Source organism: Crocodylus siamensis, chromosome 10, assembly GCF_052110815.1.
Source record: "Crocodylus siamensis isolate JL-2025a chromosome 10, ASM5211081v1, whole genome shotgun sequence".
In the NCBI taxonomy this organism is placed as follows: Eukaryota; Metazoa; Chordata; order Crocodylia; family Crocodylidae; genus Crocodylus; species Crocodylus siamensis.
The window spans coordinates 65,683,761-65,706,919 of NC_143404.1; the positions used below are offsets into that span (position 1 = coordinate 65,683,761).

The 23,159-nt window shown below is 42.2% G+C and overlaps 1 protein-coding gene and 1 long non-coding RNA gene across 4 annotated transcripts in view; one reads left to right on the forward strand and one right to left on the reverse strand.

The window, feature by feature from the left end:
- Window positions 1-5: 5 nt before the first annotated feature.
- LOC149856751 (uncharacterized) lies at window positions 6-22,626 on the forward strand. The gene is made up of 3 exons (XR_016438368.1): window positions 6-440; window positions 14,151-14,376; window positions 18,732-22,626. It is a non-coding gene; the product is annotated as an uncharacterized LOC149856751 (long non-coding RNA).
- LOC149856752 (androgen-induced gene 1 protein-like) overlaps window positions 14,383-23,159 on the reverse strand; it is a 191,584-nt gene continuing 182,807 nt past the window's right edge. For all 3 annotated transcript variants that reach the window (XM_090020756.1, XM_090020755.1, XM_090020753.1), the window contains 3 exons: window positions 22,607-22,722; window positions 17,364-17,515; window positions 14,383-16,944 (listed from right to left, as the gene is read on the reverse strand). In XM_090020756.1, coding sequence (XP_089876882.1) covers window positions 16,919-16,944; window positions 17,364-17,515; window positions 22,607-22,722 — 294 coding nt within the window. In that variant the 3' untranslated portion in view covers window positions 14,383-16,918. The remainder of the gene's footprint in view (window positions 16,945-17,363; window positions 17,516-22,606; window positions 22,723-23,159) is intronic.

The window sequence follows — 23,159 nt, forward strand, 5'->3', positions numbered from 1 at the left end:
GGCGCATGCGTCAGGTGCGGGGTGGCCGTTGAGGGGAGGGAAGCCCCGCTTCACCCCGCGCGGTGCCTCAGGTGTGCGGCGCGGAGCGGCGGGAGCCGGCGAGCTCGTCCGCGCCCCGCATGGGCCGCAAATAAACGGGAATGCGGGTTCTCCGCCAAGGGGGGCACGGCGGCTTGCCCCTGGCAGAGCTCCCCGCTTTGAGATGCTGGGAGTGAGTCTTTGCGTTTCCAAATTTTTTTTAAAAAATCAAGTGTTTCTTGGCAGTAATGCCAGGCCCGCGGAAAGCGGGCGCAAGCAGCGTTTCTAAGAAACGTAGAGCCGTTGCTGTGGGAACGAAAATGGAAATTATTCACAGGTCTGAAAAGGGAGAGATGCTGACGGAAATGGGTAGTGCTTTGGGTCTCCCCCAAACAGCGGTCGTGACTGTCCTGAAAGACAAGGTAAGGATTCGGGAACGTGTCAAGGGCTCGGCTCCTTGTGCAGTCAACTATGATGGCTAAGTGGCGCATTGGACTTGTTGATCGGGTTGAGAAACCGTTAATCGTTTGGATGGAGGATCCATGTCGGCCCCACGCTCCTGTGAGTTTCGGTGTGGTTCAGGGAAAGGTGAGGAGTGTGTATGATGATCTAAAGAAACAACAGGGGGAGAGCTGTAATGCTGAGCCTTTTAATGCAAGTAGGGGGTGGTTTACGCGGTTCAAAACCAGGGCCAACTTGCGTAACATCAAGGTCTAGGGTGAGACCAAAGCAAAACAGTAAATGTGAACGGTGTTTGGAGAGAATTGTGTCCCGAGTGTATGTCTGACTGCCAAGGTTTTACAGACGCTGTTGAAGAGGTGATCAAAAATGTTGTTGAAATGAGCAAAAAACTCAACTCGGACACTGCACGAGAGGATGTCAGTGAGCTGCTAGTGTCATGTTCTGCAGAATTGACTAATGAGGATCTCCTTGAACTGGAACAGCACAAAGTAGCAGAGCAAGGAGAAGCTGTGCCCACTGTTGAAGAGACTGCTTCAACAAGTCTTGACCACAGAAGTGTTGGCTGAGGCATTTCAGCATTTGGAAGCTGCCATGTCCCAGTTTGAGGAACGTGACCCCAATGTTTAACTCAGTGCATCACTGAATAGGGACATACCCAACATGTGCAGCTGCTATAGAGAAATTTAGAAGCAAAAAAGGAGAATATCTGTCCAAGCTTCCTTGTACACTTTCTGTAAGAGCCTCCAGACAAGACTCCTGGAAGACTCCAACCAAGAGCCCTTCAAAAAGTCCATCAAAGTCACCTCAAAGAAGTCCTTTCAAATCCATATGATTGCTATTTACAATATAAATACATTAATGTAGCTATATTACTCATCTATATTTGATTGAGTACAAAACTCTGGGTTATTTTTGGTGAAAATAGGGTATCAGGCCTTGGTTCAGGAACCAAATTTTCCCATAGGAACAATGTTATAAGTTATGACACTTCGACTTAAGATGCGTTTTTCAGGAACCATTTGTGTCGTAAGTCCAAGGACTGCCTGTATTGCCCATAGGTCACAAGCTCCAGCAGGGAAGAAATGCAGGTTTTCCTCACCCATATGACAAATTTAAGTGATGCCTTTACTGCCTTTACTATCTGCAAATTCCACTAATTCAGGATGTTAAGTTACTTTGAAGGTACTCAACATATTTTTTTTTTATGTCTCTTTTTCTGTATCCCTAAAAAGCCCAGATAATTAGTTGCAATTCACAAATCTAGTTATCTGGGTTATTTAGGTGAGTTGCAGCCTACCTGATGGCGGTGGGTAGTGTCTGTCAGCCAGGGATGCATCCTTCCTCAGGCTGTAAACAATAACCACAGGGTGGAATTTGCTTTCAACCCGTGCTCTTACCTGACGTGACTCAGAATTTCAGTTTCTCTTTAGAGTTGATGCTGCACTTCAGAGTTCTCCAAGGAAGACTTGAACATGACTTGTAGGGCCACTAAGAAGTGTTTGTTTTTTGTTGTTGTTGGGTTTTTTTGTTTGTGTTTTTTTGTTCATGAACCAAATAAACTGCCCGAAAACTACCTTTCCCAAGTGGTTGCCCAATTTCTGCAAGGGCAGCATGGGTTTCTTGAAGTATATAGACACGTATACTCTTTTCTACCCTACTGTAAAAACAGATATCACTGTATTTATTTCAGATTATATTTGCATAGACCAGCTGTTAATTGGGCTCATTATGAGCATTTTCATAGTTTCTAGGGTTGGAAGGGACCTGAGCAGATCATCTAATCTAACCCCCTGTCATGGCAGGAAAGAGTACTGGGATCAAACAACCCCAGCAAGATGTTCATCTAACCTCCTCTTAAAATCCCCCAGGGTAGGAGCCAGCACCACTTCTCTCGGAAGTTGGTTCCAGACCCTAGCCGCCGTGACTGTGAAGTAGCGCCTCCTGATATCTAGCCTAAACCTACCCTCTGCCAGCTTGTGACCGTTATTCCTGGTCACTCCTGGCGGTGGTCGGGGGAAGAGTGACTCCCCCAGTGCCTGCTGATGCCCCCTGACTAGTTTATAACAGGCCACAAGATCCCCCCCCTCAGCCTTCTCTTGTGGAGGCTGAACAGGTTCAGGTCCCGTCGCCTCTCCTCATAGGGCCTGCCCTGCTGTCCCCTGATCATGTGAGTGGCCTCCTCTGGACCCTCTCCATGCTGTCCACGTCCCTCTTGAAGTGCGGCGCCCAGAACTGGACGCAGTACTCCAGCTGCGGCCTGACCAGTGCCGCATAGAGGGGGAGGATCACCTCCCTGGACCTGCTCGAGATGCATCTGTGGATGCATGACAAGGTGCAGTTGGCCTTCCTAACTGCCTCCCCACGCTGCCGGCCCATGGTCATCTTGGAGTCAATTATGACTCCAAGATCCTTTTCCGCCTCCGTGCTGACAAGAGGGGAGTTCCCCAGCCTGTAGGTATGGTGCCGGTTCTTCCTCCCCAGGTGCATCACCTTGCACTTGTCTGTGTTGAATCCCATCCTATTCACATCCGCCCACCCTTGTAACTTGTGTAGGTCTGATTGTAGCCTGTTGCTTCCTTCTAGTGTGCCCACGTCCCCCCACATCTTAGTGTCATCAGCAAATTTGAACAGGTGCTTTTTACCCCCTCGTCCAAATCACTGATGAAGATGTTGAACAGTGTGGGCCCGAGGACCGAGCCCTGCAGAACCCCACTGCCCACGTCCTTCCAGGCTGAGAAGGACCCATCCACTACCACCCTCTGGGTGCGGCCCTCCAGCCAGTTGGCAACCCATTTGACTGTGTGGGTGTCTACACCACAGCCCCCCAGTTTCTTAATGAGAACGGGGTGAGAGACAGTGTGAAAAGCCTTCCGGAAGTCCAGGAAGACTATGTCCACTGCTACCCCTGTATCTGTATCTAATGATCTGGTGATCTGATCGTAAAAGGCCACCAGGTTGGTCTGACAGGACCTGCCACTGATGAACCCGTGTTAGTTGCCCCTAAGCAAGCAGTCCCCTGCTGGCCCCTCCTGGATGTGTGCCAGAATAATTTTCTCGAACAGCTTGCCTAGGATCGAGGTAAGACTAACTGGCCTTTAGTTTCCCGGGTCCTCCTTCCTCCCTTTTTTGAAGATGGGAACCACGTTGGCCCTCTTCCAGTTCTCCGGCACCACTCCAGAGCACCATGAGTGCTCGTAAAGCCGTGCCAGGGGTCTTGCAATGACCTTGGCCAATTCCTTTAGAACTCTAGGGTGGAGATCATCCGGACTGTCTGACTTGAATACGTCCAGCCCCTCCAGAAGCTCCCTAACTAAGTCCTCAGTTTTCAGTCTGTTTTGGCATATTCAGGTTTGCAGCTTGGCATATCTAATGAAATAACTTTCTCTGCTCTTCATCTTTATAGAAATTCATCAGAAAATAGATTCCTTCCCCTCCCATATGGATCCTTCATGCCAGAATCGTAGGGAAGAAAGTATGCATAGGCAGTCTCTTTTTCCTAATTTATGCTACTGAGTTATTTGGCTTAGATTTTCAGGATTATAAATGCACCCATGTATTCTTGCTTGAGCTTAATTTGCACATTCAAGAAAATAATTGCCTATTGGCTCTCACTAGTCATAATTTCTCACATAAGAGTGCCTTAAAAACCTGTCTGTGTGTGGCTTACTGGTTATTTTAGTTAGGAAAACTAGTGTTACACAAGTTTCTTGGTGCACACAGTTCTTATTAAGAGTAGAATTAATGAGGACAAATTCCTGTTTCAAACCAACAGCTAGCGAGACACAATGGAAATTTCTATCGGGGCAAAGCATACTTGTTTGTTTTCAAACAGGTTGTGGGATAAATAGCTGCGGAATGACTCAGACTGTTTTGACCCTGTGACTTTAACTGATCTATAAAGAAGTTGCAGTCCAGACCACAGGCACCACTTGAACAAGTGGAAAATGCATGTAGGGATGTCTGATTACTGAGAAATTGCCATCTCCAACTAGATGGAGCCAACTTTATGGGTATGTTAACTGGATCAGGTGCTGATCCTTCTGTGGTTTTGTTTATGATCTTTCCGTTTGGTGGAGAAAACGGATCCTTTGGGGAAATGTTGAAAGGCCGGAACTACTCAGATGTTCTCTTATGAACTCCTGTTACATATCTGAACTTCCCCTTGTCACTGGCTTTGGAGTGGGCTGTAATAGTGAAAACCCAAGAGAATATTGTAAAGTTAGTTTACAAGCTTATTGAGGGCAGGGTCTGTTGTCTTGCTGTTTCTACAATGTGCAGCACATTGAAGTCCTGAATCATAGTCCAAGATGCAAACAAACATCATCCAAATAAGCAAGGCTATATTACACAATGCTCAGTGTGCCCTGGATTACTCAAGGGCACTGAGTTACCAGTTTTCACTTCTGTCCAGCTTCAGCCCTGCTACAGGCGCTGACATAGGCTGCTGGTGATGCAGGTTCAGGAGGAGGCAGGTCTGGAGTTGCAGCCGCATGAACTACCTGCATAGTTTTGCTCATCAGTTTTGGGGCACACTGGCTAGCTTTTTCTTTTCTGTCCTTCAGTGCTTTATGTTGGTATTTTGTTACCAATAATGTACTGTTCCCTAGGCTGGAAAAAGGAATTAATATAAGGTTGGTAGTAGCTTAGGTTCTCATATAATAATATACTCAGGAGTGTAATAAAAATAGCTTTTCTTGTAGTACTTTGTAAGGGTGAAAAAACCCCATAATGTATACTGGTGGTGGAAACTTGAATGTCAAGCCAATCAAGCTGTGTAGGAGAACCTCCACTACAGAACATAGGGGAGCTCTGTCTTCAACTTAGGAGTACATTTTACTGCATCAGTACACAGGGTCCTACTTTACATCTCATGTGAATTCGGAGGAACCCAACCAACTACAATGGCTATCATAAAACTTTGTGTTTTACCTCAAGGCAGGTCATCAAGCAACCAGCCTGTTTCCCTGCAGAACTGTATTTTTCATTAGTGACAGAGAACTGTCTTGGTGTTAAATTAGAAGCTGGTAGCAGGATTCCATCATTCAGCAATGGCTTCTTCATATAAAGGTTTTTGACATTTGCTGTTCACAGAAATGGTGTGGGGTACTGACAAGGGGCAGTGGCACTTGAACATGGAGGCTGGAATTAGGAGCACAATAATTAGAGTGTTAAAAGATCCATTAGGTTATTGATTGCTACTTCTGCAATTACTGAATTTTGGTTTGCTAGTTGTAGCCACCCTGGTAAAAGTTACAGGTATACTGGCGTAGTTGTATTGCAAGCCCTCCTGGTGTAGACAGCTTATAATGGCAAAAGGCACTTCACACATTACTACTAGGACCTGCTGAATTTGGGATGGCTGCTCCCCAATTCTGTGGTCCCGGTGCGGCATCAGGTGTCATTTTCATGGCAGAACACAGTGGGGGTGGGCATGCTTCTGGCTGAGGGGCCCTGGAAATCCCACTCCTCCTGAGGGATTGACAGATGGCCCCAAACCGGGGTTTGTTACTGTGGCAATTAATGGCTTCCCCAGGCTCAATCAGGGGATTAAGCCTGGGGAAGCCATTAATTACCACATTATTAAGCAGTCTAAGACGTGGTTAATGGTGTCTGTGGAAACCAGTAACTGTATCTATTTTGCAGTCACAGTGGAGCACAGTGGGCCCCCGTGTCTTTGGCTGAGGGGCCCTGGAAGTCCTGCCTCCCCCAGAGGTTGCCAGATGGCCTTAAACTGGGCTTGTTAATGTGTCAGTTAATGGCTCCCATGGGACTGATGAAGGGATTAAGCCCATGGAAGCCATTAATTGATGCATTACAGAGGAGTCTAGGATGGGGTTAATGGTTTTGGTGGAGGGCTTGACCACTGGGTGGGTAGGCAGGCAGAGCTGGGTATTTGCAATTTAATGCAATGCGAAAAAGAAAAAAAAAATCAAAGTAAAGTGGGAGATTGAGCGTCGCAGGTTTCTGGACTGGCCCGACTGGCTCCTGGATTGAACCTGACAAGGGCTCAGCCTCTGATTTGCTCCTTCACCCCTCCCTTTCTCCCGGTGCTTCAGGGTGCCAGGACTTCCTGCCACCTTCTTTTGCAGCTCCCTCTTTTTCCTTTTCCCCTGCTTGCTCACTGCTTTCACACCTTTTTGTAGGGACCAGTCTTTTTTTGGAGATCAACCAAATCTGCGGCTTCCATGAAAATAGTGAATTTGGTACACATTATACTTTTTAATCATTGAGAATTTTTATTGGCATAAAAATAAATTTCAATTGATATATATTAACTAAAATACTAAGTTAGCATTTATACGGTGCTTTATAGCACTGTACAGCTAATACCTAATTAAGCCTCCTAATTGTAATGGTCTGATAATTGGTTAGATTCATCATTTATTTACTATACAGGCAGTCCTCGACTTTACGATGTTCAAGATATGATGAACAGCATGCTGTTTACAAATTGACAGCCCGTTTCAACTTTTCGATATTGGTTTTGACTTTACGACACGATGCCAGCAAACAAGTTTGCAGTGCTGCCTGTTTTCCTGAGCCAATCTTGCTGTGCCACCCAGCTCCAACTCACGACACTCAGTTGCTGTTCTGATGCCATTTTTATGTGGTGAATTGTGTTTCTACACTTTTTCTTAAAATTTAGTGTCTTTGCCCATAACAATGGCAGAAGAGTGTAAATCTGGTGGAAGTGATGTTTCTAAGAAACGTAGAGCAATTACTATGGAAACAAAAATGGAAATAATTAGGTCCGAAAAAGGTGAGATGCCAACTGAAATCAGTAGAGCTTTGGATATCCCCCAAACGACTATCGTGGGGATATCCAAAGATAAGGTAAGAACTCAGGAACATATTAAGGGCTCGGCTCCTATGCAATCAACTGTGATAACTAAGCAGCATGTTGGACTTATCGCTAGGGTTGAAAAACTGTTGTTTGGCTGGAGGATTAAAATCGATGCTGTGTTCCTGTGAGTTTAGGCATAATTCAGGAAAAAGCTAGGAGTCTTTATGATGATCTAAAGAAACAACGGGGAAGAGTTGTAATGCTGAGCCTTTTATTGCAAGTAGGGGGTGGTTTTTGCATTTTAAAGCCAGAACCAATTTGCATAACATCAAGGTCTCAGTTGAAGCTACCAGTGCTGAAGAGGAGGCAGCTTGTGTTTTCCTGAGACATTGGCTGAAATCACTGAAGAGTGTGGGTGTTGTCTCAGCAAGCTTTTCGTGTTGACAAAAGTGGGCTTTTTTGGGGGGGAAAAAATGCTGTCAAGAACCTATATTATCAAAGAGGAGAAATCCATGCCAGGGTACAAAGCTGGACCAGGTGTTGATGAGTTACTGGCTTCACATTCTGTAGAATTAAATAATGAGGACCGCATTGAATTGGAACAGTAAAAAGTGGCAGAGGAAGATGCACCCACTGTTGAAGAGACTCCTCAAGTCTTGACCACAAAAGTGTTGGCTGAGGCATTTCAACACTTGGAAGCCGCCATGTCCTTGTTTGAGGAATGTGACCCCAACTTTGAATGCAGTGCATCAGTGAATAGGGAGGGGCATATCCAACACATGCAGCTGCTACAGAGAAACTTACAAGCAAAAGAGAACATCTGTCCAAGCTTCCTTGGACACTTTCTTTAAGAAACTCCAGAAAAATCTGCCGCCAAGACTCCTGAGAAGACTCCAGCCAAGAGCCCTTCAAAAAGTCCATCAAAGTTACCTCAAAGAAGTCTTTCCAAATCAATATGATTGCTATTTACAATATATATAGATTAATGTAGCTATCTTACTTGTCTGTAATTGATTGACTACAAAATTCTGGGTTATTTTTGGTGAAAACAGGGTATCGGGCCTTGGTTGAGGAACCAATCCCCCATTTATAACATTGTTCCTATGGGAAAATCACTTCCGAGTTATGACATTTCAACTTAAGACGCAGTTTTCAGGAACCAATTGTGTCTTAAGTCTGAGGACTGCCTGTGTTTGAAAACAGACCTGTTTCCCTGTCAGCCGCTAGAGGGCACAGTGATGCTGTCAATCCCACTAGAGTAGCTACTTGGAGGCAGCAGAACAACTTGTTGGGAGAGATGATATGTATGAACACTGTTATACAAATCATCCCAGACACTGCCCAACGTGACTTTTTGATGTTATCCAACTTGTTTTGTAACGATGGTGGCTGGCAGTTATTTTATAACTAATAGTTATAAAACAACTTACTCCATTACGCTCTGAGGCAGTTTTCTCTTGTTACAGAATACCTGTCCCAGAATTTAACCATTTTCAGTTGTTTCTCCTGGCTGCTGTTTATTTAGAAGTGATTTACAAGTATAATAAAAATGTGCAGAGTCCAGAGATGCCTACAAAAAATTGCCACAGAGATTATCAACTTGGTACTTTAATCACCATTTTCCTGTTTTTTTTGCTTAAGATGACGGACACTGGCAGTGACCCAATTTATGCAGAAGTAAAATCTACATTTTTAAAAGTGGAGAGAAAAGTGCAAGTTATTATAAAGTGCTCTCTAAATAGTCCAAATGGGAGAATAAAAAGTATGTCACAGGCTGTTTTAATTTGGATTTTTTAATTGAATAAGAACATTCATTATACAACTTTTTTGGTACAGATTCTGCCGCCCTCTCTTCTAATGAACGAGAACATCACACGTTTATTTTTCAATAGGATCATTCAGAAAGCAAAATACTAACAGATGGGACTGAGTGACTGAACTCAGTTCTCCTGGAAAGAGCAGCCAGCCCAGGGATGTCCTGTCTGCAGTATGGGCAGCAGCATTACAAGCTTCACCCAATGATCAGCCAGTGTTTCACCTTGTTACTACAGAAGAAAGGACTCTTCAGTCTTAGTGGCTCAGTTTCACTGGATTTTCTGATGAGACTCCAACCAAAATACCAGTCTGTGCCAAATGACTTGGTAACTGTTTTACCTGGATAGCTCTCGCCAGCGAAATGACTGATTTCAACTTATGTCCATCATAGTGATGAACTAAATGACATTTTTAGGAAGTAACGCCCGCAAACTATCATGGTGATTATATGGGGGGTGCCGTGCCACTGTGGCTGCCAAAGTGAGGCACAGTGGCCATGTGGAGTTGTGCCCTCTGCTGCTGCTGGGTGGGTAGGGGTGCCACACCTTGGTGGCCATGGTAGCATGGTGCTCCCTACTGTGCTGGGTCCTGCCCACTGGGCTGTGGAGGCAGCTCCTAGCCCAGCCAGGCTGCACCCTCATGTCCCACTGTAGGCACAGAAATCTTGGGGGGCCACATGCCCCATAACATGCTGCCTGTGCCCCCTGTCCTCCCATGTGTCACCTATGCCCTCCCCCATAGACTTACCTGGAAGGATCTTCTCTATACCACACTGCATGGCTGCCATGCACACGGTGACCCTAGTTCCCTGCTCTCCCCTGCTCTCCCCAGTACCAAGCAGCCCCTTGCAGGCTGGAACTCTGCCATGTTTTTCTGCACCAAATGGAAAACTCAGATCCCTGGTCATCAATATTGCAGAATCTATAGGTCAGATTAACCCCAGTGTTACACCTGTGCAAACTCATTGCCTTCACATTATGGCGTTTCTGATGTGCAAAATTGTTGTCTCCAGTGGGGCATAACTGGGTGGAATTTAGCAATAATCCTAATGCCGAGGTGGAAGGAATCCCATTTCTTCCTCTCGGCTGCAATGATCTCAAGTAAGAGTACAATGTAGAGAAACTTGCTTGTGTCACTGGAACCAGCAGCTGCCAATCTGTTGAATAAGGAACTGTATTTACAGTCACTTCAGAGAAGAAGCATTAAAAGTTTCTTTAAATGCATGTTCTGAGATGCATTTATGATCCTTGGCAATCCATTCTGTAGGCATATCTGGACAACATATTGCTAAATGAAAGTGAGAGAGCAGCAGCCTTCAAAACAATGCCACTTTAGTCAGAAGTTGTTAGAGGAGCTGAAGAATAAAACAGATTATAGTAATTATATAGCATCAAGTCAGGAAAAGAAAAGATGTTCTATTCTGGCCTGTTTGAAAGTTTTGCTTATTAAATCCTGCAGGCTTTTTTTTTGGGTTGTTTTTTTTGATGTCCGAGTTTGCACAGACATAACTTTCAACAGCTTTCACAGGAAACAGGGAGTTGCCGTTTTAGAGGGCTCCTTGAGCCAGTTATATTGTTAACAACTTTGTGTAGGTTTTAGGGCCTTTTGTTCCCATACGAAAAGTCCACAGGACAGGGCTAAAGCTTTGTGAGCCTGTTCTCATGAAGAACTGGAGAAAGGTAGGATTTGTGCCCTTCCTCCCCTCACTGAACAGGCTACAATCCTGTCCGAGTACAGGAACATCTGCAGGAAGGCACGTACTTCCACACTGGCTCTGGGCTCCATCACAGCTGCACTGAAGCATCCTGCCAGGGCTCACCCAGCCAACAGCTGCCTCAAGAAGCACAGGTATTGCTGCAGAAACTCTATGCTTCTACTTGGGGAAAGGGAGGGGTGAGCCACAGGCAGAGAGGATCTGCAGACTGGGATACACTTAAATCTTTTAATTGTATTTAATGTCTCTAACTAAAACGCATCGAAGTAATGGAGCCCTGAATAAGTGAAAGGGTAGGTCTGTGTTGTAATCATCAAGGAACTGGATAAATATACAGACTGTTAGTTCACTGCTACTAGCTTTCTCCCAAGCAAGTTCTCAGCTTGCTCATTCACAGCTAGTTCAGGTAACCTATCCAGACTGCAGTGTAGACATGCCCTTGCATAACGTGCAACATCTACTTCAACAGCACCATTCTTACAAGCAATCTTTATTTGGACAAGGAAGGTCTGCAGGATTAGAGCTTTAATCTGTCATGCACTCTGATGTGCACAATTTGTCTTCTCTATGTTACTAGCTTTCACATGAATTGTCTGCAAGGTACTTCAATTGGCCTGGCATCAGATAAACTTGGATCACCCCAAATGTACGAAGTATTTCAACCAAAATACGTTCAACCATTTAAATTTTCCATATACACGTAATCAGTGTGTTTGATTTTTTTTTCATTGCTTTGCCCATATATAGCTATGTGACAGGAGTGCAAAGTGGGCATAAATCATACCAGTAGCATTTCATACCCACTTCAATGAGGTGTACATGACTGCACAAGGAGCAGGGCAATGGTATCCTGTAATTAAGGCTAAAATTAATTAAGGTGGATTTTCAATTGCCCTGAATTTTTACTGTAGAACAAAATGAATGTAAAATGTGATTTAATCAGAATGATATTGATTAGCAGGAGCTTTGCCTTACCTTGCACGGAGTCAGAGGATTACACAGGGCACAGGATAGCTGGGAATATAGCCTCTTAGGCTGGTAATATACAATGAATGCTAAATTCACACACACAAAACACAGCCTGATCTTCTGCAGTTCTTTTCTACTGAACTGATCTGAATCCCTGAAGAGATTAAAAGCAGCAGAACAACTTCAAAGAGCACGTATCAAAAATAACAATCTAGTAACATCTTTATAGGCTTAACCTTTCATTTGACTTCCTCACAGGGGGGCAAGTGGAGACTAACTGCACACAAGGAATGCAATGAGAGGCTCTAAGCATTATTGTGAATATGTGACTTGGGGACATGCTGGCCAGATGCTACATATTTCTACTCCAGAACATTAATTTTCATGCAAAAATACAAAATGGAAATGAAGTATAGAAAAAATGTTTTGTAATTGGACAATACCATAGTTAGGACTAATGTAATTAGATGCTCTGGTTTACATTAGATCTCGTGTGTCTTTGCACTGACAGATGTGCAGCTCCCCGCTGTAACTCATGGCGCTTTCTGTAACAGCAACCCCCTCTGACCCAACAGGTGTTTGCTGTTTGGGGGGGCAGGGAAACTGAGCTCCACTTTGGAGCCAATCCAGGGCAGCAAGGCTACATGTGTGTAGCCTCTCTTTCCTAGCCCCATCCCCCACCTAGCTGCAGGGCTGTTTGCAGGATGGGAGAGGGCATGGGGGGGAGGGAGTTCAGGTCTGGGGTTTGCCCTGGTGGGGCAGGTGGAGGTGGTTTGAAGCCCCGCCCCCCTGATAAGGTGCTCCACTCCACCTGCCCTCCTCCCTTCCAGCACAGGCTGGGCAAACCCCAGACCTGAGCTCCCTCCCATCCTGACAGCACTGGGGGTTGGGGCTGGGCTCCATCAGCCCAGCCCAGCCCAGCTGCAGGGACAAACAGAAGTTAATAAATGCACTCCACTTTCATCTAAACCTTCATTAAATGAGGGTTAATTTGTCACATGATTAGGTACTTTTAAAGTGCTCTGCAGCTGTGCGCTTTTGTCAGGGCATGGCCGTAAAGCATTCTCTAGGGCTGATCATGGAACAAACATCATTTCTGTAAGCATCTTACCTTAATGCAGTAATAGCATGCCGTGGGATGCAAGCAACAATTTATGAGCTTTTCTTTAACCCCTTATCTTTTGAAAGCACAGAAGAAAAGGGAACACATCACTCTGTTATTTTTATTTACTGCCAGTAGAGGGGTAGATACAATTTTTAGCTGTGGGGCAAAATGTTAGTTGGGTAGGTAACTCTTTCAGCAGTTGATAACTGGATTCAGAAATTGATTTCCAGTGAGGACTAGAATGTTGTACGACTGACCCTGGACTCTCCTCGTGTATCATGATTTTTGTGTTCCTTGCAGCTTTTAACTCCCTGGAGAGGCGAACTGTTACAACAGCAGCCAAAATCTTGTCTTGTTTATGGTAACTGTTTGCTGGTGCTGGAAAGAGCCCCAGGTGATACCAATAGTATTATGCTACATTTCTGTTTTAAAATTATACCGTGTCCTTTTTAGACACTGTTCAACCTTTAGTTTCCCAGGGCATCACTAATTTCTAAGGCAGCATGTGATCTTCTGGGACTTATTTTTGGAAGGGAGAGAATTTGGAACTGGAATGTGTGTTTTCTGATGTTTGCTAATGTATCTGTTTATCAACCAGGGTAGTCAGTCAGTAGCTTATGCGCATTATTGTTAGTTGCATTAACTTACTCTGAATACAAGGCTGTCCGTTTTTTATCTACGGTGAAATCTGCTTCTGTGCAGAGGGCTAGGACAACAGGAATAGCGTCATCCTTGCCTCACCAGCCTGCAGCTCTCATATCCACCAACTCTGTACTATCCCTCATGCAGATTTCCTTTAACAGGCATCCTCCTTGAAAAAGGTTTCTCTTTGTGCTGTTTTGTATACAATCATTAGTACCCCACAACCTCGCACATTATCTGCATGTGCAAATTGGACTTTGGCCATTAAACAGTATTGGAAAACACGTTAAAATTTTGGGAACTTTTGCATCTGGTGTGCATACATACTTGCCGTAGAATCATTCCTTTCTGCTCTTCTGAAGTTGGACAAACATAGCCATTACGTGACAGGTATTTCAGCTGTTTCAAGAAGGGCTGCATTAATTAGAAGAGCTTCTCTTGGCATTGACATGTACAAAATACTCAGTGACTTATAAAGTACCTCCTTCACCTTCTCACAGAGTCTGGAGCAATTTGACTACTTATAAAATCCTGGAAGATGTTCTAGTAAGTGTTGAAGGGATTACTGCTTCCTCTGGAGATGGAGGAAATAGCAAATGGTACCTGAACATCCTTATATTGTGCGTTTTCTTCTTTCTTAGAAACTGTCTGGCTGCTGAGCATCCTAAGGAGATGCCTAAGACTGCACTACTCTTCTGAATGGCTCCATCTCTCTGTGGTGGTGCAAAAGTGGTATGCCCACAGACCCCCATGGGTTCCAGCAGAACCATGCGTAAACATTACAGATTTGACAGAATGGTCTGCTAAGTATATGGAATTGTAATGTTCCTTACAGATAAGGAAACAACACTGTGGTACTTCTGCAAGGTACGCATATTCATTGAGGTTAGCAAAATATGCTGGTATCTGTGTTTGCAAAGTTGAATTCAAGTGCAAAGAATAACTTTTCCTATCAAATCTTACCCCATCAAATATGACAGCATTCCAGATGTACAAAATACACTCCCATTGGCCACTTCTGACCCATACCACCAGAACACCATGTGGTATTCTTTGAAGTCTAGCTCTCTCATAAGCAGTCTAGTGTACTTTAACTTATCTAAAAATCACTCTTGGTGAAATGGGATGCCATATTATACAGGTGCACTCACATTTGCATTTTGCAGATAAGCAGAATGTTGTAAGTAGGTGGTACACAACTATCTTAAATGGTTTTTTTGCTCATGAATGATACATAATTTCAATTTAAAAATGACTCAGAATTTGCAACAAAACATACATATCATATGAGTCATTGGCACCATCCCTCTGAAAGATTTCTATAATAATGGAAATTTGTCTGACTTACATAGTTCAGAGAGTTTTGATTATGGCTGTTCTAAACAGTCCTCTTTATTCCCACGTTGTGCCTTAAATGAGCAGCAGCTGCCACTAGCTCTCTGAGTTAGTGTAAATTCTTGATATATACAATTCACTTATGTGCTGGGAGCAAACAACCTTCTAGACAATAGAAAATTTCATGACTTCAATGTTTTGTAAAATGCAGCATGATATGACAATTAGGAGCCAGATTGTTAATTTCTGCTTGCTATTACCATAAATGTGCTTGTGAAATTGTGTAATTGTGGGCAGAAGCTAATCACATGTACTGCATGTGCGATCACTCAGTAGGCATGAATAATCACAGGAATGGCACAATGAAATTAGGCACTTGATTGTATAACTTGTCAGAAAGTCAGACATTTTGTCTATGTTTAGGTAATAATCATTGAACCCTTCCAAAAATCAGATCTTCTGAATATAATTCTACCACTTTGTATAAAAATGCCCACATTATTTAGTGTTGTGTGCCAACATCATGCTTAGTTGGAAATGTGTCACTAGTGAAGATGCATGCTTCAAGAGCTACATAAATATATGTGATTGTAAGAGCACAGCTGACTACATACCATAAGCTAGACACTAAAAGTCTCCCTGAGACCAGGTCTCTTTTACTTACTGTTTATTAACAGGACTTCTAAAAAAAATAAAGTGGTACTGATGAGATAGCTATTACCATTCCATATTGTGATAGTCCAGGTGTTAATTTACAGTTTTCTTTTTCTAATTATCCTTTCAACCACTTTGGGAGGTCACGCATTAGTGCAGCAGTAGGCAACTGCCAGCATGGGTGCCAGAGCGTGGCTTACAAAGCGGGGCTGGGCTGCGCTGCCACAAGGATTGAGCCCCTTGCAGCTTCCCCGCCGTCTGCTCCCGGGCTGTCACGCCAACATCTTGCAAGTTGAGGTTGCGGGTGTTTTTGACACTCTGCCCAAAAACATTTTTCAACCCCGGCTTTAATGGATTGTAATTTTCCAGATGTTAACCCAGTGCCTTTAGAAAACCCAGAAACTGCAATATTTGTTCCTCTCAAACTGTCTTTCACCTTTAAAATGTTTGGTTTCTAACTCCTCAGTCTGGTAACTTGTAGCTTTTTAATTTACCTGCTAATTTATTTATCCAGCACTACTACTACTACTGTTGACAGCTGAGTATCTGACAGACCCTTATCTTTACTGCCAGAGATCTTTACACTTGCTTCATCTACAGATCAGAGACTCCCACTAGGTATCAAAACAAACATTAGAAGTTGCATCACTTTTTTACAGGAAAAAAGAAAAAAAGAGCCACTGTGCCCTAAGCATCCTCAGTGGGATGCAGACCTCGTTCCTTGATTGTATAAAATGTTCAACAAAACAGAAACAATTCCAGGCCTTGTTTTTGGGGAATTCGCTTGGAACCTTGCCTTTACAGTTTGAATGATATTTCGAAGTGCAAGAAGCAAAAAGACTTTGCTTAGGACCTGATGATTAAATATGCTTTGCATACTTAGTGCAGTGTTATGACAACTCCACATTTTGTAAGCAGCTGGATAGTTACTTCAGTTTTTAGATGAAATGTGTTGTGGTTTTATTTATAAGGGTATTAATGCTTGATTAAACTAAGTCCTATGTCACTAGTTGTCCAAATAAGTCCTTCAACCTGGTGCATGGGGAAAACGTTAGCATTTTTCAGACTGAAAGGCTAAGGCTAGCCAGAACCATATACTTGGGGCCCAATGTGCACACTTCTGTACATACACACAGATACATGGCTATATTTACGTAAAACCAATCTTCTATATAATGAAGTGGGAGTTGGTTAGAAGAGTTAATATCCCAGTACCAAATTGTTGCCCTGCCTCCCAGCTTCTCCTTACAGATTGCTTGTTTTCTGTATACAAGTTTTTACTGCATTGAATACTGAAGCTGAAAAAACACATTTAAAAACAGTGTCAGATGATATAAATATTTTATCTTGATTAAAATGCAGTACATTCATAAATAAATTTGCACCGTATGACCTTCTGTTTTCCAGCATCTCTCTATGCTTACTTCTTATGTTTGTGAGTCTCACCTGAAAAAGAAGAACAAATGAACTAGAGTGGACATTTCACTCTTGGCTTGTGGTACCGGTTCTGGGACTCACTGGTCTCAGATTTCTAGTCCTGGAGGTCTGTTCCAAGTTATCAGATGGTTCCATGTTACCCAAACTGAGGCTACTGCACTCATTTCACACTTTTGACACCCACATGATTTCATCTAACCTGTGAAAAATCTCTTGCAACAGCCAGTACTTCCTTACAAAGTTATTATGCTTCAAGTTCAATCATTAAAGGGATTTATGTTTACAGATACAGATGAAGAAGCTCTATGCTGACTAAAAGGGTGAGGAAAAGGTCAAAACATGTCATCGCCACCAGCAGTGAAAGCATGCAGCATTCTGCCCCTTCCCTTTATAAACTAGTAACCATGGAAAAAACCTGCATTACTTACCCCATAACAACTTTGTTAGCTTCTCCCCAAGGAAGTAGAAGCCTACCATTTCTAAGTAGCAAGTGAAAAAAAGCAGTGCTTTTCTAGCTCTGCTTAGCACTTCTAAAATTGGGTATACCCAAATTCCTGAGGCGTGATTTACCCATATTATCCTAAAATAAACAAAACAGAATTAAAAACATAACTAGATATAAACAGAACACATTTTTCTTATGATTACAAAGCTACTTTTGTTTATTTCTAAAGATATGTGGAAAATCTCAAGTTTAATTCTGCACTTAAAAAGGAAGAGCATTAGGCAGATCAGCTTTTTTCAAACCTTTTCTAAAACTATTACAAATCTGCAGATAATAAAAAGTTTAACTTGGATTTGTTTTTGGTTATGGTAATTGTTACGATTATTTTTATTCTTAGCATTATTGTAGCACCTAAGGGTCCTATTTATGGTCCAGGACTCCGTTAGTGCAGTGGACGTGCTTGCAGAGTGTTTTGAGATCTTTGACGGAAGTCTCATGAGAATTGTATCATCATTTATTAACAGTAATAATTATTTCAAATTATCCAATGGCCACAGATAACATGTTTAGAAAATGGGAGTTTATTATAGAATTTTTTAAGGACGTTGATCTTTTTTACATACAGGTAAAGATAATTGATTATGGCTACCAAGGCAAAATGCAAAGTGACAAACAATGTTGGAAATGAGAGAAAAGTGGATGCAGAGATACATTATCCTTGATCAGGTGCTGATGGAAGCTATGTTTGCATGAAACATTGATGGGTAAAATTAATGGAAGCATTCATATGACATTACCCAGAACTGTGTGGCTGGTGCCAAAGTTTTGACTTTTCCCTGTCTCCTGCAATGCCAACTGAATCTCTTACATTTTCAGAAGTTTACCTAGAACAAGTTCCTGAAAACGGTGACAGCAATTGCCATGTTCTCTCACAGGTGACCAACTGAACCCTCTAAATGCTACAGTGGCACCAACTGCATGAATTTACTGCTAATGTTAAAAGATGGAGCCTGTTTAAATAGGTCATTATAGATTCTGCTACAGTGAAGGGATCACAGCATGTATTATGAGTAGCAGCTGCATAAAGTAACTTATACTTTTTCACTTGAATAAGTTTAGACAAGTAATGAGCCATGCCAGTTACAATAGGTGCCACACAGTGAATTTTACAGTATGACCAAGTATGTTTGCTTGTGGTTTTCTTTTCACATGTATCAACACTTAGAGTGCATACTGCCTTGTAATGTAAATGATGTACTGTTCTGAAATAACAACTACTACACTGGAAATCATTGCTGTTTAATAGAAGACGTAATGCTCCATTTTGTTTTTGTTGTTTTTTTTAATACAGATGCCCCACTTGCCTGCCATGAGACTTACACATGTGGAAGAGAAGATCCAAGCTCCAGAGGAATAGAGACATTATGCAGGGGAGGAGATACTACATGGCTATCAGTCTGCAGACATCGAGGTACTCTGGTTGACTGGAGAGCAGATTTCTAGAGACAAGACTGTGACTGAGGAAAAGCTAGAGGAAGAATCCAACTAGTGTGGGAGGAAGAGCCAAATACTAGATTTGCCATATTTGAGAATGCAGAGGACAAACAAAAGATGGGTGAACAAGAAAAATCATCTAGTGTTGTAAGAAGAGAGGAAAGAACAAAGGACATCAGAGTGTGAGGAGTAATAAGAACAATTAAGCAGAAGATGAGAGAGAAGGAAGGCTGATCTGTAGAGAGAACTGAAAGAAAATGCCAAGAAAAGTAGCTCTGTGACCTGGGGACTCCTGTTAGGGAAACCATTAATAAAGAAAAAAACAACCAAGTCCTATGAAGAGAGTAAATCCAGAGAACTGGATATGAGATATGGATTGGTCTGAAAAGCATTCTGATGGTAATACAGAAAAACCCATTGATTTTGATGCCACCAAATTCCTGCTGGAGCAGATCATGGATGATTACATCAAACTAGGGCATGCTTGAAGTAATGGAAGTTCAGGTGATCTTCAGTGGAAGAAAGAAGACAGATGTCTTTCTTTCTCAGAGAAAGAAGGCAAATGTATGACAGGATAATGAATATCAAAACAGTCCATGGATGAATGACTGGAACATTCTGGATGTTCACTCATTTGGAGGCATTCAAGTTAAGAGGACTCTTCTCAACACATGGTCTCCTCCTACATCCCACCTCCACGATCCAGGCTGATAAATGAAAACAATAGATTTAAGCTAAAAATAGAAAAAGAAAGTTGAAAAGTGTGACATAGCCTTTCCCCCCCAGTTTTAATATACAGCTATACAGAAATCAGGTAACTGGGAATACATGAAGGACTGGCAGAGGGTAGGACAGATAGACAGCAAGGAGCAACAAAGTACTAAATTTGCAGGGACAGAGTTTGGTAGGCAGACTTGGACAAAGGACTGTGTCTGATGCAACTAGGACAGTGGTTCCCAACCTTTTTAGACAGCAGTCTGGCAGACTGGAAGTGACTGGCTTGCTGCAGATCAGCAGCCAACCTTTCACGGCCTGGTATCGGGCTGCGGCCCAGGGATTGGGAACCTCTGAACTAGGAGACGTGGGTGTGGTAAACGAGAAGCAACTGAAGCGTTTGTTTATACACTAATGCAGGGAGCCTAGGCAACAGGAGGGAGAAACTCAAGCTGTTAGTGCAATGTGAATGCTGGGTAGCAAAAGGGATAACAAATGCATTGTTTTTATAAACTGCATGGCTGAGAACTGATTACCCACCTACAGTAAGACCAAATGAGTTTAAAAATAAACAGTTACAGAAATGTTACAAGTGTTTGTCTATTTTCTTAGATGTAAAAATACCACCCCCAACACTTCAAAATACTGCAATTTACAGGCCTTATAAAACAACATAGTATCACAAAAGGCTCATTCACCAAGCTGCCAAAGGGTCTTACTGGTGAAGTTAATTAAACGTTGCTACTGAGTCAAACAATGAATTTTTCCAGTTTTTAGCTCTGCACTCTCCGTACATCATCCCCGAGTGAGTCCTTATTTCCATCACAGCCATGATGCCAAAAAGAACTGAAAGTCCCACAAGCAGGAGAATGCTACAAAGCGTCTACACAAAAAAGTCCTTCCTTCTGTATATCCCCGTGTTATTCAAACGGAGGTTTGGGAATTGACCTTCCCTGTTCTGTCAGGTACGGAGCAGTGGAAGCAGTACTGGCAAGGAAATGCAGGAGAGCTTCTAGGCCTCTATGCAGGCCATTACTGTAGAAAGAATACTCTGATAGAAAGTAATGAATCCTGCTGAATATGGCATTATAGTTATTGTTTAGTTCTCAGCTTTTTCATGTTGCAAAAATTCAGGCAATAACATATGAAATAAATATATGGAGTGTTATGTTAAGGTGTATTATCAAATGCTGTAATTACACTGCAGCAGTCCCTGAGAAGACATTTTTCTATCTTCAGTCTAAGTATTCCAATGATATCTTTTGACTGATTTCCTACTCTAATATCTGTTGTTTAAATATTAGACTACTGCAGTGCATCTCACCTAGAGCTACATCCTTAAGCAACTAGAAACTGAAGCAAAAGCAGAATGTTGCAGCCAACAAGGATATAGTACCCTCAGATCAGAATGAGCTGCCTCTTGCTTTCCAGAGAAAATTAGAGTAGTGTTGACTATGAGCTTTAATATCTGAACTGGTTTGGGATCTATGTCTTTAAGAGGCCACTTCTCTGGCTTTATTACCATATTTAGTGCAGAAGTTTGAGTAGAGGGCTCCTTAAGGAAAGAGGCAGCTGGTAGCAGGACATTTTCTCAGGGGACCTCACCTTTAGAATGCAGTTCTTTAAACCAAAGCAATTCAACTGTTAATATTCAGAGCAAATCCACAAGGTCTATCAATTTACCTAGGCTTCTGGGCAACACAGGCTATTCTGAAAGTTCATGCTGGAGGGCATAAATATTTGGATTGAAGATCCCTGATTAGTCATTTTCCAAACTTGTGACATTTTGACTAGATACAGTTCAGGTGTGTGCCTCTGTTTTCAAATGGACCTGAACTTCTAAATAAAATGGAAAAAAAATCCCTTAAGATCACTGGTTTGTCTATAGTGCATGCCATTACCACGTGAAAAATTAGTGACAAACTATTATTTTAGTTTACTGTTCATGAAATGGACTATGGGAAATTTAGAGGAAATTTTAAAGAACTTTTTGCCCACGGCTTACACAAATTCGAGGGAAATCTGTACAATTTTAAAATCAAATGTACTCAAAACAAAAGACCCAGATGCCATCTTAATATATTCATCCCTTATAACTAATAAATAGGCTTTTAAAATTTTATTGGCTTTCCTGCATTGTAATCTTTTCACTAGTCTGCCATCTTTCACTGTCCCACTGAACTCAACCACTCTCTCCTGCATACTGTTTATCGTTCTGTGACTTTACACTGAAAAAACACACATTTCAAGAAACATTTCATTTTATATATTCAGACGCTGCAACCTTAATTTTGTGAAATATCCTTTGAATGATTCCTACCACACCAAATAAACAACGTATTTAGATTGGGGTGAGCAAAATGCAGCCTGCCAGGACATTCCATCTGGCCCACAGGGCCCCTAAAAAGTTTAGAAAATTAACATTAATCTGCCCCTGGCTGCCTGTCATGCGGCCCTCGATGGCTTGACAAAACTCAGCAAGCGGCCCTCTGCTCAAAATAATTGCCTGCCCCTGATTTAGATGTTTTGCTAAAAAAAGGCAATTAAACAATGGATAAACTGAATAGTTCAAAACTGTCTCTGATGTGGAAGTGAGCAGCTAGAGCACTCTTCAAAAGGCCAAATAATAAGAGTCAGTACAAGGTGTGCCAAAAGAGTGCCCTGCAGCAGCTCCCTCTCAAGAATCAAGCAGGCGTTTGGAGCTGAGGGTGGACATAAATCAAAGGTGCGGGCAGCAGAACCCACTTGTAACTGAAGAAATACAAAGGCAGCAAGTGTTTTTATCTCTGTCTATTTGTATATTATATTGCAATACAAAGACTCAGAATAAGAGTTCAGAGTTAAAAAAGGCGCAGTAAATGTAACAAGTCATATAGAGGGTAACAGACTCATTTTTTTCTTTGAGCTTTTTAAAAAACAATAGAGCTAATATAAAGGGTTGAAGAAGTAACAGAGCAAAAAGAATAAGGAATTATTTTGGAATTTAAACTATATTTCTGAAAAATAATGACTACCTACCAAGTGAGGTATGAAGAACCAAAGATGCTGAGTCCTATTATTCCCTTCAATTTATGTGGATACTTATGTGGACAGCTAACCAGTTCTATAAGTAGTAGTGGCAATATTGTGGTATGCTGAAAATTAAATCCAAATACAACAGTTTGATCTAGAAATAGCAAATTAAAACAACAGATGTCCTATAAAATTATGCGAGTGTGAGACAGCACAGATACACAGTTGGTGAAAACTTGAAAAGAGCAAACAATACTTCACTAGTTAGAGAAGACTTTGAAATACTTATTTGTGACATATTCCACCCTTCATCAATATATTCCACTTTGTAAAAGGTGTAGCCAACTAACTCTCCAGAAATCAAAGGCAACATAAAGATGAAATAAAAAGCAAATGGATTTTTTCAGCAAAGTTAAGATGCCCACTGTTGATTCTGGGTAACAGTAACTGGATCCACACTCGCTAAGGTCCATGGCACAAGATGGACAATATTCAGTGAACAAGATTCAGATATGGAACTAAGGCACAAAAAGCCTTGTCTCCATAACTTTTTCCACTA